Genomic DNA, 15,890 nt, shown 5'->3' on the forward strand with positions numbered 1-15,890 from the left:
GGGTGGGGATGGAGCGAGGCTGGTTTTTCTAAAGGGGTGTGAATGGGGAAACTTGCCATCACCTGTACAAAGACGGGATATCAGAGGATAAAAAGGGATGAGTGTATAATTTGACCACTTAAATGGCTAGTTCATCAGGGCTGTCAGGAAAGCACTCCTCCGCCTGTCAGGGAGGCACGGCGGATATGCAAATTCCCTCGCTGCCGAAGGCTCCATTCTCCCGGTTGGTTTCTGGCCTTTTTTTGGGGAGGAGGGGGGACCCCGCGCCGACTTTAACACAAAGCAGGTGTTAGTGCACCTGATGTTTAACGTGCGCCGGCACGGACTCCACTTTTAAACTGCAGATCAGTTAGTTACCAAAAAGCATCGGTTTCCCGCTTTTCAAACGTCGGCTCCCCTCCTTTATTTTTTTGAGAGCACAACACCCCCAACCGTCGAGCAGCTCACCGCTCGGCAGGAGCTTCCCGCCCGGAGGCGCGGCACTTACGGGGCAGCGTTCAGGCATGGTGAGAACCTGCCGCTGAGGCTCTTCTACGCCGACCGCGGGGACGGCGAATCGGTCCTGGGTGTCGCGAGACGGGAGCGCCCCCGAAACAACTCCCCCGAAGCGCGGCTCACTCCCGCCTCCTCCCCCTTTGTTATGTCAAAAAAATATATAATTCTCGTTTGAGAGCAATGGTCCAGCAAACTCGGTTCCCTGAAACGAGGGCGCAATCTTCGGCGCAAAGATTCCTCTTTGGTCCTATTGAGGTAGGGAGGCGTAAAAGTACCTGTGGGGGCGCGCACACACACACGCGCACACACGCACGCAGGCACGCAGGCAGGCACGCAGGCACGCACGGTGACATGGGATGTGTATTCTCCCTTCTGGCAGGAAGTTCAGCATCCGAAGTTCAGCTCAGAGGATAATAAAAAGCTTTGTCCGCCGCCGCTGACTCTTTTTTTTTTTTTTTTGGACGTGGCGTTTGCGTGCGGTGTTTGTACAGCGAGGTCGTCGCCTCAATCAAAGGTGTTATTGTCCCCGCGGGGACGTTTCCTACCCCTTACCGCCCACCGTTCCCCCCGTCCCCCTTCCTTTGATGTCGGGGGAAGGGGGGGAGGGGGAGAGGGCAGCGCCATCGGCCCCTGGGGGCCTAAATACAGGAAGTTGTCTCCCACGCTTATTGGGCGGCCATTTTGTCGGGCCCGCCGGCGGTCGAGGAGGCATTTAATGCGTGAGGGATTGAGGAACTGGGGAACAATACGACGAGGTCACACGGTTCCTTTCCAGCCGCTGACACTGAAACCGACGTGATTTTTCCATTTCGCGTTTGGAGCGCACCGCGAGCGTCGTCGTGGCTTCTCCTCTTTCACAGCCGGAGGCGACGCCCTCCCGCGCGCAAGGCAACGCCAGAGCGCAATGGCGTCCGTCGTTCCTTCCAGTATCGCGGAGCTTGTTTCCCACAGGTTTAAATTTCTACTGGACTCGAACGCACCTTGGCGGTAATTGCCTGTAATGGGAACAAAGTATAATAGCAAAGGGAGAAAGAAGGCCATGTACCAGCCCGAGAGGAGAGAGCGAGAGAGAGAGAGGGGGGATTAAGGTGTGCGTCCAGATGTCCACAGAGTGTGTGTGTGTGTGTGTGTGTGTGTGTAACACATTGGTCTGTAATTTAGTGCATTGCTACTACCACCATTACAGCTGATTCCAGTGCTCACAGAGGCAGGCGCACACACACACACACACACACACACACACACACACACACACACACACACACACACACACACACACACACACACACACACACACACACACACACACACACACACAGCGGGTACCCTGAAGTTGACCATTTAGGGCCTGGCATGGGGCTCGCTAGTGCTACAAGTGCGGCCATTAAGCACACGGCAGCCGTTAAAATAGTGGATAAAGGGAGTAGAAGGAATCGGTTCCCTGGACCCTCCAGCTTTACCAGGGAATCCTTTTAGCTTGCTTTCTGTTCAAGACCAGCTTTTTTTTTTGGTACTTTGTATTTCTTAGTTTCTTTCTGGAGAAGACAAGATAATAAGAAGAGATGAGGGTGAAACGGAGGCCGCGGGGGAAAACCAAGAACAGAGAAGAACGCGGTCAAGTGTAAGGCAATGAATATCTAAAAACTGATGAATGATTACCGGAGCGTTTCGCGTAGCTCCGAGGTCCACGATCCTTGAGTGGGTGATACGACCAAAATATCCTACTAATATCGATATTATTTCACAATATTTGACAGGGTTTGAATTTGTCAAAAACACAGTGGACTTTCAAATGTAAATAAGACAAAAAAAAAAGATTTTAAATTAAATTCAGTTGAATCAATCAATTGAATACGATTAAATTAATTAAAAATTATGTGGAAAACGCGACACCAACATCACATCTCGTTGCATTTTCCCCCCTGAAAACGCTCTCATCCCATTCCATTTTCGTTGTCAGTCCTTCCGTCAAACTTTAAATATGATACATCATCCAGCCATGACTTCAAATAGCTCCACTCACAGTCGACATCTTGTAAATCACCAGAATTATGTTATCAATGCAATATGCATTGCAGGAAAAAAAACAAAACAAAACAAAAAAACAACCAGTGGTATGTGCGCTCCCACAAAAATCGATGACCGCCACGTAAAGGAGAAGAGGCCGGAATGCCTCAGACACGAACCATCCCTTTCTCTGGTGGAATATGGAGATGTATCACTTTTTATTTTTAAATTTTGTTTTTCATTCAAATGGAATCGTTAGCGGCGGCGATAATTCTATTCTAAGGCCCCCGTGTGTGTACGTAGGAGCGAGTGACAGGCGAAAACATACACTTTGTACAATAGCAGACATTTCAATGAATAGCTGAGCAGCGCCATTAGAGCGAGGTGAGGGGCCGCGCTATGCAGATCACACGGCGACAGAAAGATGATACGGCCATTACCGCCGCTTGACACCTGGGATTGCATTTACATTTTGTTTTGAGGGGAGACGCAAAACACAAACACAAACAACACACAGCGTGTTTAAAAAAAAGTTTTGGGGAGGGGAAAAAAAAAAAACGACACTAAAAAACAACGACAAAAATAAAAAAATTAAAACCCCATCTGCTCCGTCTCCTCGCACCTTCCCCCTGACCCCGTCAACCTCCCCGGTATCTCATCCCTTCCCCCTTTTCTCAACCTGGCCCTCCCTGTTCATCTTCTCGTTCGCTCCCTCCCAGCCGGAGCTTGAATAGGCTCAGCGGCGGCGAGAGATTTCCCTGTGTTTGTGTTTCCTGTCGTCAATAGCGGTGGCGTTATCAATTAGTGCAGCAGTGGGAGCCCAATTAACGGCATCAAACAGCTCATTAATGCGGCCGTGTGAGCGAGCGGCGCACAACAGCTCGCTGCGCGGCGCCGCGCTCTGCAGAGCGTCTCCGCTGTTCACGGAGAGCGGCCATACTGGAGCGTGCGCTCCCGACGGAGGCACGTGCACATGCACCGACACACACACAAAAACACACACGTTGACGCATAGACGCAAGAGCACAGGCAAACACACCAATGTGCGTCGCAAAACTGTGAAACCGCATTCTACGACATGAGAGGAATGGCACACTGACATACTCCTCAACACTCACATGTCACACACACACACACACACACACACACACACACACACACACACACACACACACACACACACACACACACACACACACACACACACACACACACACACACACACACACCGCCTCAAAAATCCCCAAAAATCGCCTAAAGAGAGGATTTTGTTACGTGCAGCACGCAAGGAAAACAACACTGGAGCGTGCCGGCCCCGTACATGACGGTGACACTGGCACGTCAACCATTTACGTCGTTCTGCAAACGCGCTCAAAATGCACGTGCGCGACGTCTTTACTCCGCGGCGAGATCTTCACGTCGGGCTCGTGTCAGAGTCAAGAATACGTTTTGATATGATACAACTCTGAGGAGGACCGACGAACCTAACAAATAGTATCCCTCACCATTACCTCCATTCAACCTCGCTCTCCTTCTCTCTCTCTCTCTCTCTCTCGCTCTCTCTCTCTCAATCACCTCTCGCTCGGGGGGGCTGCAGCTTAGACAACACTCCACATCCATTCGATCTAAGAGAGCATTAGGACTGCATCAGCTAAAGGTTAATTGCACCAATGTCCTTGTGCATATATGAAAAGGTAAGCATTTGTGTGTGCGTGCGTGCGTGCGTGTGTGTATGTGCGCGCGCGCGTGTGTGTGAGTTTGTGTCTGTGTAGTTTCCCAAGGTGGATGTATCGGTTGAAACTCTTACCTAACTGGCATATTAAATGAGAATGAATTTTGTTGTCGTGGGATTAGGGTGGAAATAATCTGTGTACATTTCTCCCGAGAAGCCAGACTGGAGTGGCCGTTGGAGTATTTGCTTCTCTTGAGGAGAATAATGGCCGAGCTTAGAGAAGGGACTAGCAGCGAGCAGGTGCACGGCGCCCAATACACTTTTTTTACGCAAGTAATCACTGAGAAACCTGCCTTCTTTGCTGCGTATTGAACTTGAATTCTGATTACATCTGAATGTCGCCGTTTGACATAAAAGCATTGAATACACATACAGTACACACATATGGAACGTACAGAACATGCAAAGAATATATATATTAAAATATATATATACATATAGCTGGAGGCAGCAATACATGGGGTCCATTATCGACAACAATTTCAAATTGTTGAGTTCCCATGGAATGTAGCATCAGTTTGTGCTGTCGCTCGTCTGAGAGCTCAACGCACTGCAACTTGATAAAGCACATGCAAATAGACAAAACACAAGCAAATTACAATAAACAAAACCACATTAAGGGAAAACACAACCGCATTAATGGAAAACACAACAGCATTAACAAAAAACACAACCGCATTAATGGAAAACGCAACGGCATTAACGGAAAACACAACCGCATTAACAGAAAACACAAAAGCATTAACGGAATACACCAACGCATTAACGGCAAACATCACAGCATTAATGGAAAACACAACCGCATGAATAGAAAACACAAAAGCATTAACCGAAAAAACAACAACAACCAAAACTAAATTATTTTGTGTCTATAATAATATATAAGTATTCATTCAACTAATAACCTGGAGCCGCAACTATCACAGACCAACCGCGCCACCGTGACCACCGTGTCCAAATCCTCCATCTGCTTCCTCCATTTAATTAATAAATTGAAAAAAAACAACTTTTATATCAATACACAGTTTTTATTTAAGACATTTCAGCGCAATGTTCCAGTTCAACAACTTCTACCCGCTCCGTGATAGTGTGGTGAAGTTCACCGAGGATTCAAATCTTTTGGGTGAAAAGGGGGATTCGCTCACTTGTGAGGGTATCCCTGTGATCACTGATTCGTTCGCAGGGATACACTCACTGCGATCGCTCGCAACTGACTGAGAGCTCAACTCAACTGAGTGATGAGCGGGTCGTTTCAGGAAGTGACTCAGTGCAGTTCGTTAACCCCGTAAAAAGATCTGAATTTGTCCGTGAGCGGCTCTAACGAGACCTCAACTGGTCCGTAGACACTTTTTTTATTATTATTATTATTATTATTATTAATTATAATAATAATAATGATGAAGCTCTGTGGTCTCATACAGCATTTCTCAACACTTTCTATAATGACATTTTACCACAACACACCACAATCCTGTTAACCACACACATTGCTGCTATTGTGGCCGGAAGTGATTAATTCATATTAATTTGTCTTGCAAGTTTGACCTTAATCTCATTTCCATTATTTATTTATTTTAAGTGGCGTTTAAAACATTTTCACGGCACACCTGGGAAGCTCCCACAGTGCACTAGTGTGACGTGCACAATGGTTAACGCTGCTGTAATATGATCTACATCGTGTTATTGTTCTACCGGTAGCACTTCAGCACCGGCTCTAATGCTGCCAAACGGAGCGGTGGGGCAACGCTTTAAAAATCGAATCCAAACAAATCTCCGAATTAATTGAGCTTCCTGCCTCTCGGATTCAGCGCCGGCTGGAGGAAACGTAGGAGCGTCTGACAAAGACCCACGTGCATGTCGATGAATCTGACCAACGCTTCCAAATCCCCAACAGGTGGAAACCATGGAATGCATCCCAGCCAGTCGGGGGGTTGTGGTTTTCAGGGGCGGGGAAGGGGGGGGGGGGGGGGGGGGGTTAGAGTCACTGGCAAAGTGCTGGGCTGCGGCCTCGTTGACCTTCAGAGCAAAAAATGAGGGCCCTCTCCAGCCTGCCAACGCCACTTGTGTTCGGAAGAGAGGCTCGTTGACTGGGCCCTAATGGCCCCCTGGCCCACGGCAACATCGGTTGGTATATAAGGTTAGAGCCGTTGCCCTGGCGACAACAGAAACATACGCCCGGGCGAGGGGTGGGGGAAGAGAGACAGAAAGACAGGCAGACAAGCACTGAAGAAACAGACTGGAACGAACATGCTTACAAACAGGCAAACAGTCAGACAGACAGATAGTGGTCCTCTAAAATCCAGTGCACAATGACTCCGATGCCCTCCTGATTATTATCAATCTGTTATTAATAAAGCAAAGTTGTTCAACCGACTGGGGACACATAACGTGGGAGACTGGGTTTGTGTCTGCCCCGATGAAGACGGAAGGAAAGTTCCCGTGGTAGTCTGTAAGTCGGTCTTTGGCCGCAGTGCCGCAAACAGCCGTCAGAAAGTGACAGAGAAAGTGGTCGTAAATATCTGACGGCAAACAGGAGGGCCGGACAGAAGAGGCCGTCTTGAGTGGCTTGTTGGGAGCATTTTCCTCCCTCGGGGACGGCGTCGGGGTGAAGAACAGGCGCCCGCCACTCAACGCAGCTATGGAAGTGGACACGAAGGGAAGCAGCTCATCCGCTTCATCTATGGCGGGAGGAATTTAGCGCATGGCTTTGGTATACACGCCTCAGCGCCAGGCGTCACTCGAGCTGACTTTGTTATGGACGTAAGCACCGGCGCTGCGAAGGTCCGTTTACACAGCGCCGGTGCTTACGTCCATAACAAAGTCATTCACTCCCCTCAAAGAGACGTTGGGTCAACAACTCCCCTTCGGCGGCCGTTTGGCAACGGGGACGGACCGATCACTTCTTCACCCTCGACTCCCCGCGCCTCATTAACCAGTCAGATTAGCTGATTGTCTGACTTTCCGGCCGATTGGACGGCTGACCGAGCGACGCCCAGAATGGCGGCGCGGTGAAAAGCTGGATTGTCGCTGAGAGGGGGCAGGTGCGGCATCGGGGGTCCCAGTTCCTCTAGTGGCTCGTACGTACCCCCGCGCCATTGACCACGAGGGTAAACATAGATAATATAGACTGTTAACATTTAGAGGGAGGCATTCTGCGGGGGCCGCTCGCGTGGGTCCGTACGTGTCACGCGCTCTCTTCCCATCATCCCGGCGGTTACATTCACTTGGTGGCGGTGTAGGAGATCAGTGAAGGTGCACCACCCTCGGAGCGGAGGGACCAGGCGGGACCGAACGGTGTCTTTATTCGGAGGGGGAATCAAGGGGGGGGACTACAGGTGACGCCACAGAAAAAGCAAGTTAACCAAACGAAACACCCCTACTCAACCAAAACCCTGACCAGCTTCGTTAGCAGCCCATAGGATAACACACAGGGTGTGGCATCCACCTCTTGCCTCGTGTTTCTAGACGAGTGGGCCCGTACGTCTCACACGCTCTCTTCCCATCAGCCCGACCTAATCAGCGATGACTTGAGTGCTTTTGTCAACAGAACAGCCCCCTTAATTAACTGCCGATTGCTATAAGCCCAAATGTAAGCAGCACTGTCCCACGGAGGGGTGTGTGTGTGTGTGTGTGCGCGCGTGCGTGCGGTGCCCGCGATATCGAGTCAGCCAGCTAATCAATCGGTCCGTTACGCCGTCAGCCGGCTTAGCGTCCTGTATACCCAGATGGAGAGCTTTAATGGGTCCTAGTGATGGAGAGGGCTGGGCAGGTAGAGAAAGTTAGGGTTCCCACAGGGGCTGACACATAGGGGTCAGTCTGCGTCCACCGGGCGGGGCGGGGGGGGTTGACGTATAAACAAACACACAAACAACACGACAACAAATAAGGAATAGACACGCCAAGGAACGCCTTGCAGTTGGGTCCCATTCCAGTCAACAGAATTCCGCCTCTCGGATTTTCCCGATTATCTCCTCCCTAATGGAAAACATTATTGTCGTCAAGGTTGACATAGGTATGTATGTGTGTGTGTGTGTGTGTGTGTGTGTGTGTGTGTGTGTGTGTGTGTGTGTGTGTGTGTGTGTGTGTGGAAGGGAGGGAGAGAGGGCAGGTTCCACCCTCGCCGTTGCTCATACCCAATGGCTTTCTAAATAAAATGCTCTCAGGGTCTTTGCCGCATTCCACTTCAGGAGCACAAACAAACGGAGCAAAAAGCCACTCTGCCGCAAGTTGTTTGTGTATGTGGGGAGGGGAGGGGAGGGGAGGGGAGGACTAAAAACGAGAGAAAAAAGAAGAAGAGGAGCGGGCAGGAGGAAAGCAGGAAGGCAAGCAGCCGGAGCTGAAAACCCAAAGTGACTCCACTCCCGGTAATGAGTAGATCATTTAAAAAGCCCTTCTGAAATTGCCTTTGGGGGGGGGGGGGGGGGGGGCGGTGGTGCTTGAAAGGTTTTAGGAGATTTTTCCACAGCGACGGACAGAGGGAAGCGCGGGCGGGTGGCGGGGGCGGAGGTGGGAGGGGTGGGGTGGTTGTGGGGTTGTCGGGGGCATAGAGACCTGGAGGGAGCAGGGGACGAGCAGACACCTTTAATGCGGCTCCTTTGACGGGGGAGAGCGGGCGTGTCCTCCGGAAGCGGCGTTGCCCTCTTTCACACGAAAACACTAGGGGCATTACCACTCGTGTGTGTGTGTGTGTGTGTGTGTCTGTGTGTGGGTGACCCGTATATGGAGGTCAAATGGTCAGCGGCTTAGTTGTTTGCTGGAGCCCACCTGGCATGCGCCATCTGTGCTGAAAGCCACAACGCTGAGCGGGGAATACGAGAGCGAGGTAGTGTGCATGTATGTGTGTGTGTGTGTGTGTGTGTGTGTGTGTGTGTGTGCATGTGCCCGTGTGTGATCACTGAAAGCTTCAGAACCACGCTGGATGAAGTCAGGGCATAAACTACGTATGTGATACACGTGAAAGACCTCGTGTAGCAACCATGACAACGATCCTGTAAAGGCGGGATCTTGCAAAGTGAAAAGGGTCCAGAAAAATGTAAAAATAAACAAACCCCTAATATTTTCCTTTCCCCGGGCTTTTTTTTTTTTACGCCCACGCTGAAGGAAATGTGCCGACGCGGCGCACGCCGGTGGTCCTGCGACGGGGGAAACGGGGAAAACAATTCTAACGTCAAATCAATTTCTGGAGAAAAAGCAACATCAGAAGCAGGCGCCTGCAGCCTCTGCACCTGAACCAAGCAACAGCATTAAATGGTCTCTAGGGGTTTTTTGAGTGCTGCTACTGTATGCATGTATATCCCGATACACAGTACATACTGTATATACCTATATACAGTATATACAGAAAATAGGTATATACAGTATATACCTATATACTGTATATGGATATATACTGTATATACAGTATATACGTGTATATACAGAAAATAGGTATATACAGTATATACCTATATACTGAGTATGGCCGATCAACCCAAATGGACAGAACAGAACGAACGTATACAGTGTATTCCCATAGAACACTGCTTGACCCCCTCACATCCTTCTTCCTCGGCTCAGCTTTTCATCCCCTCTCCCTCACGCTCTCTCTCCTCCACCAACCCCACCACCGCCCGCCCCACCCTCCACTCTCCATCTTGACGCAGTGCACTGAGCCTAATCGTAGATAATTGGGTGGGAGGGGCGGTGGGCCGGCCCTGCCTTTGTGTGCAAAGGGCAAGTGGTCAAGTTAATGGGGCCCTTGTGTCGAGCAGGGAGCACTCTCTCTCTCTCTCTCTCTCTCTCTCTGCTCAATCACTCGTTCGGTCGGTCAATCTTTCTGCCTCTCAATCTAGAGTATGCCCTCTCTGTCTCGCTGGGTTTTTTTTTCGTTTTTTTTCTTTCCTCCTCTCTGTCTTGGTTTCGCTCGCTCTTCTCCGCGGCAAAACATTTTTTTCCTGGTTTGATAAAGTTTCGTCCAATTTCTAGCTATCTCACCCACTCACTCACCCACTCACTCACCCAAATCTCCCTTCTCTCCCCTTCCCATTTTTCAAACATCCCTCCGTCTCACTCGCCCCCTCTCTTTAGCAGAGTGTAGGGGGGGAGGAGGGAACAGAACCTCTTTAAAATATCAAAAGACGGATCCGGGAGACTTGCCGGTCCCTCCCTTTCTACTAACACCCCCCCAAACCCCCCCCACCCACCCCCACCACCCCTCCACCCCCGCCATTCATCCCTCCTTCTCTGCCTGGTCAACAGATGAGTGAGCCGACAGGATTAGCTGCTGCTGTGTACTGCCCTCCCTCCCTCCCTCCCTCTTCTTTTTGCTCCTGTGGGGGGATAGGCTGTGGCCCGGGCCAGTGTGTGTGCGCGTGCGTGCGTCTGTGTGAATGTGTGTGTGTGTGTGTGCGCGCGCGTCTGTGCTAACGTGTGTGTGTGTGTGTGCGTGCGTGCAGGTGTGCGCGTGTCTGTGTGAGTGCGTGTGCACGTGCGTGCGAATGTGTGTGTGTGCATTTCTGTGTGAATGTGTGTGTGCGTGTATGTATGCGTGTGTGTGAATGTGTGTGTGCGTGCATGTATGCGTGTGTGTGTGTGTGCACGTGTGCGCGCATGTGCGTATGTTCCTGTGTGAATGTGTGTGTGCGTGTGGCTGTGTTCTACCTTGCATGGTAGCAGCTTAGCCCGCAGGAGGCCATTGTGTTAGAAACACAGGCCACAGCTGATCTGGTCCTGAAGGAAACTTTATTACATTCATGGTCTTGTAACACGTCGGATGACTGGAGCTGAATAAAGAAGGGTTGAAAGGAAGGATTGGAGAGCGGTTCACAGAATAAACCAGTGTTTGTTTTGGTTATGTTATTCCCGTAATAGCACAAAAAAAACAAAAAAAAAAACAAAAACAACATGCAACGATCTAAACACACAGACACCTCACTGTTTTTTGGGTGCATTTCAGGTGAGAAGAATAGAAATCGAAAAAGCATCCGGACGACATGACAACATAACTTTAAAATATTTTATTCATTCAATTTCAGTTGTACAAATCACCCTCTGTCGCACTGAAAAAACAAACACTTGACCTCTCCCGGCGTTTCGGAACGGTGTCCGAGGAGTGACGCGTCGTCTGACTGCGGTGATTGATCAACATTGACGATCAGGACGATCAGCAACGCGACGAATGTGCCGAAGCGTAACAATTTTGGTAGAAAACAGCGGCGGTGTGGCTTCACAAAGTTGGTCTCGTAAACAATAGAGGAGGCGCGAGCGCCGCGGCGTCTCGCACGATAAGGGGGCGTCTCTCTGTTTGGGATGTTTCGGGCCTTGGTTTCGACACTTTTCGGTTCCTGGAGAAGCGGGGTCGACCACGGCGTAGAGACCTGCCCGGGGCCGGGCCCCGTGCGTTTCGTTTAAATGTTAATTTGAGGAGCTTGAATGCAGTCAACAGAGGCCTGTGAATGACGGGTTTACGGTTTCAAACCGGTCGGGTCGGTCACGGCGGCGTGGCAGACGAGGGGGCTTGGTTAAGCCACGGCTTGTACCGGGTACCGCCCAGCCTCTATAGCACCCGGCCGGGGAGAGTTCTCTTACATGTTGAACTGCTTTTCAGCGGGGATCGGGTGGGGCAGGACACGGAAACGCCTGCGGACCAGAGCGCGACCGAGAGACCAATCGTTTCTTTTGCCCTGCGTTCCTGTTTTGCCAGCAACCCTTTGTGTTATTATTGTTATTATTATTATTATTATTATTATTAATAAAATCCTCGCCGTGGCGGCGCTCATCCGCCAGAACGACTGTCTCCCTAAAACCGTCGTGGGTAGCGCCTCCCACAGGGGCCTTTGTTAATTTTTGGTTTGGCTCATGTTGGGGTTAGGAATCCATCGCTGCAGGACTCTACCGTGGGGTACCGCGGCGATTTGTATATTTGTCGCATCCGTGTAGAAAGGCGAGGAACGTACGAACGACGCGTCGCGGGGTGACACTCGGTGCTCGTCCCGCGCGACACTGTTACCACGCATGATGCCACAGAACGCCGCAGCAATAATTTGGCACGTCAAAGACTATTCACATGATGTACGTCACAATGGCCGGGGGAACCCAATGATTAGCAGTAGATGGGCGTTGCACCCGGTTATGATGTCACCGCTAACAGGGATGACATCACAGCGCTGGGTCTCCATAGCCATGGCTTTCAGCTCGTTTCCCGTCACTGTGTCGGACTGCAAAATCACCATAGATGTCGCCGGCTCAGTGTTGATTATCATTATTATTTAAGCACACCCTAATAGACGCCTTAAACATCGTTCTTGTCACTGAACTCCGGCAGACGGCATGGCGACCGCTCGCGGCTTCAGCTCCGGTCACAAATTCTTTCCGTCGGGTCCGCGTGAGCTGCTACGTCTGAGCGTACCGCGCGTCGCAGGAGCCGGCGGAGCCCAGTGAAATGCAGGAGCGCCGCGCAGGTCCGTTTGGCCGCTCTCAGACTCAGAGCTCGATGCGACGCCTGCACGCCTGCCTTTGGTGTTCATAGCACGAGAGAACACACCTGAGTAGAAAACACTGTTTGTCGTAACGGAAAATAGGAAAAAAAAAAAAAAAAAAAAAAAAAAGTAAAAGACAGCTAAGCAGCGCTGGAGCTCACTTCGCAAAAGGTTTGCGCTTGGGCGTTGGTTCGATTTGTCTTTTCCAATAGAAGTTCTGGTTCGACTGTCTTTTTTTAGGGTAGAGGAAAAACACTGCAGGGGGCCTGGTCGGAAATACAGAACGGGGGGGGGGGCTTAGCGAGGGAATCACGATGCTCTGCTCGGCCTTCCTTCCAAACATCGCACATTGCTGCCTCTTGCACAGTATTAGGGTCGCTTGTGATATCATGATTGTGCGCATCGGAAATACTTGAGTCCCTGGAACACACTCGCACACGCGCACACACACACACACCCCCCCAAACAATATACAAAATAAAGTCTCTCAACAGTGACCTCCAGGAAAGTTGGGGCAAGGAAAGAGGATTCACACGTGAAAGAGGGTTTACACAGCTCCACTTGTTATGTTGTGATCCAAGGGGCCCCCAAATGGGGGCCTTGGCCCCCCCGGGTTGACACCCGCTGGAGTGACTGGCTGAATGAGGAGCTGCATGACCTGGAAAGCGACTGGCTGCCTGACTGACTGACTGGCGACTTGCTGCCACCCGACTGAATGTCCATGCCTCTTAAGCATGGACGCCCTGACCCTCTCAATGGCTCTAATGGAACTGCAATGTGATTTTCGGAACCCTGCAAAAAAAAACCAACAAAAACAAAACAAAACACAATCTCATGTTCGTCGGGGACGGCCGTCACCGAGATGAGATCGTCTTGTTGACAATGCTCTGGAATACCAACAATATCAACTCAAACTAGCCCAAACGTCCTATCAAGTCTTGTTCTTTTTTCCAGACTAGATGCTATAAGCTGCACATAATGGGAACGTTCAATAGACTGGATATTTATTTCAATATCCACACTTTTTCCTTTGGTGGCCGCGCCAATTTCGCTGAAAACCTGAGATGTATTAAACAAGGCTCCGCCGGCGTCTAATACCGTGATAACAATGCTGCTCCGGTGAGGTCGCCCTTTGATCACTCTGCATCTCGTGGATCAATTCCTCCGGGTGAATACATTGCATTACGGCACGCGGGCTGTACAAAACAACACTCTCGGGAACCTCTGGAAAAGTTTGGCGGGAGGCCGAGAGGTGGCGCTCGTTTGGGGTTTTTTTTTTTTTTTTTTTACTGAGCGCGGCTGAGAGGCGGAGGCTGGGATCCACGGGTCAGGGTGAGAAGCAACGGGTAGTGGATGTCCTCGTCGTACGCCTCCTTCCCCTCCGCCTGCATCTGAAACGCAAATAAGGCAGAGGATGGAAAACCATTAACCGTTGAAGGTCTTTTGAGAAAGAATGGATCGCGAAGCAATATTTATTTATGCCAAGGACGTTTTCCCCATTGACGAGGAAGCGCTCGCGAGCTCTGAATGCCAGCTCCCAACCGGTCGCCCTTTAACGCTTCTTTATGTTGCGTGCAGTTTATTTGTTTAGCTCTTCGTCAAAAGGTAGAAGGGAAGCACCCTCAGGAAGGGGGCAAGGCGGACCCCGCCCCCCCACGGTGTAGAGCGGGAAGATGCGAGAAGAGAACACCATGCAACGAAGAGACGTCACAGGTCGACGGCTGTGCGATACAAGCAGGAGGACTGTGTTCCCCCAAACCCAACTTACCACTTGAAACTACCCCACTCTATATGTGAACCCCGCAGTGAACTGAGCAGTCAACCCCACCGGCTGGTTCTCCGTGTCGGGTCGAGTACATTGGTCAGTTACTACCCCGGGAAAAACAACATCTGTACTCACGTCTATTATTTACCCCTCGCCCTGAGGTGCTGAAGCCGGGGTTGCAGGGTTGGAGGAGACTCTTTATCTACCCCTCGCCCTGAGGCAGGGGTTGTAGGGCTGGACGAGACTTTTTATTTACCCCTCACCCTGAGGTGCTAACAGCCTCCTAGTTACACAGAGATGGAGGGTGGGACGAGACTCTTTATATACACCTCACCCTGAGGCCGGGGTTGTAGAGCTGGATGAGACTCTTTATTTACCCCTCGCCCTGAGGTGCTGAGGCCGGGGTTGTAGGGCTGGATGAGACTCTTTATTTACCCCTCGCCCTGAGGTGCTGACGGCCTCCTAGTTCCACAGAGATGGAGGGTTCAGTCACAGAGGAACACAAAGTCACTCATAAGCTCATTTCATTTGAATTTGACACCAACAAGAAGCCAGAGCAGGTTGTAGCCTGGTGGCCTGCAACCATACTGTGTCCAACTAACACAAATACACACACACACACACACACACACACACACACACACACACACACACACACACACACACACACACACACACACACACACACACACACACACACACACACATACAGAGAGAGAGAGAGAGAGAGAGAGAGAGAGAGAGAGAAAGAAAGAGAGAGAGAGAGAATGCATTTCATGTTTCTGTAAAAAAAAAAGGATTTAAAGTAAAATACTTCACTAGCTCAGTGTACCACTCCCCCTCATCAACCTATCAACACCCTCTCTCACACCCTCACACACACACACACACACACACACACACACACACACACACACACACACACACACACACACACACACACACACACACACACACACAAAGCCCCTCGGGGTTGCCCATGTGGTGCCCGCACGGTGCCCTCTTAAGCGGACTTGGCAGTTTGGGCATGTGCTGGCTAATCAGCTCACACAGTGTCTGGCCAAATGATCAAATGATCTGGAATTAAGGAAAGTGAGTTTAGTAGGTCCTTCCATGTGAGTGTGCGTGATTGTGTGAATAACAGTGTGTATGTGCGTCAGTGTGTGTGTGTGTGTGTGTGTGTGTGTGTGTGTGTGTGTGTAAAAAGACTAGTACAGTGGTACCTCGACTTACGACTGTAATTCGTTCTATAAGAACGGTCGTATGTTAAAACAGTCGTACGAAGCAATTTTTCCCATATGAATTATGAAATCATGAAGGGTGAAAATAAACAAAATACACAGCACAAACACAGTAAATATGAAAAATATCGATAAGCCACGAACTACATGCACACACGATGTAGGTCGCCCGCTGACTGACTGCTGACTGGCCG

The 15,890-nt window shown here is 50.3% G+C and overlaps 1 protein-coding gene across 1 annotated transcript in view; it reads right to left on the reverse strand.

Annotated features, from left to right (window-relative positions):
* Positions 1-13,795: 13,795 nt before the first annotated feature.
* camkmt (calmodulin-lysine N-methyltransferase) overlaps positions 13,796-15,890 on the reverse strand; it is a gene marked incomplete at its 5' end in the record, with an annotated part of 119,846 nt that continues 117,751 nt past the window's right edge. Inside the window, one exon of the mRNA XM_080016418.1 lies at positions 13,796-14,081. Coding sequence (XP_079872544.1) covers positions 13,977-14,081 — 105 coding nt within the window. The 3' untranslated portion in view covers positions 13,796-13,976. The remainder of the gene's footprint in view (positions 14,082-15,890) is intronic.

Source organism: Zeus faber (assembly GCF_960531495.2).
Source record: "Zeus faber genome assembly, chromosome: 16".
Taxonomy (NCBI): domain Eukaryota; kingdom Metazoa; phylum Chordata; class Actinopteri; order Zeiformes; family Zeidae; genus Zeus; species Zeus faber.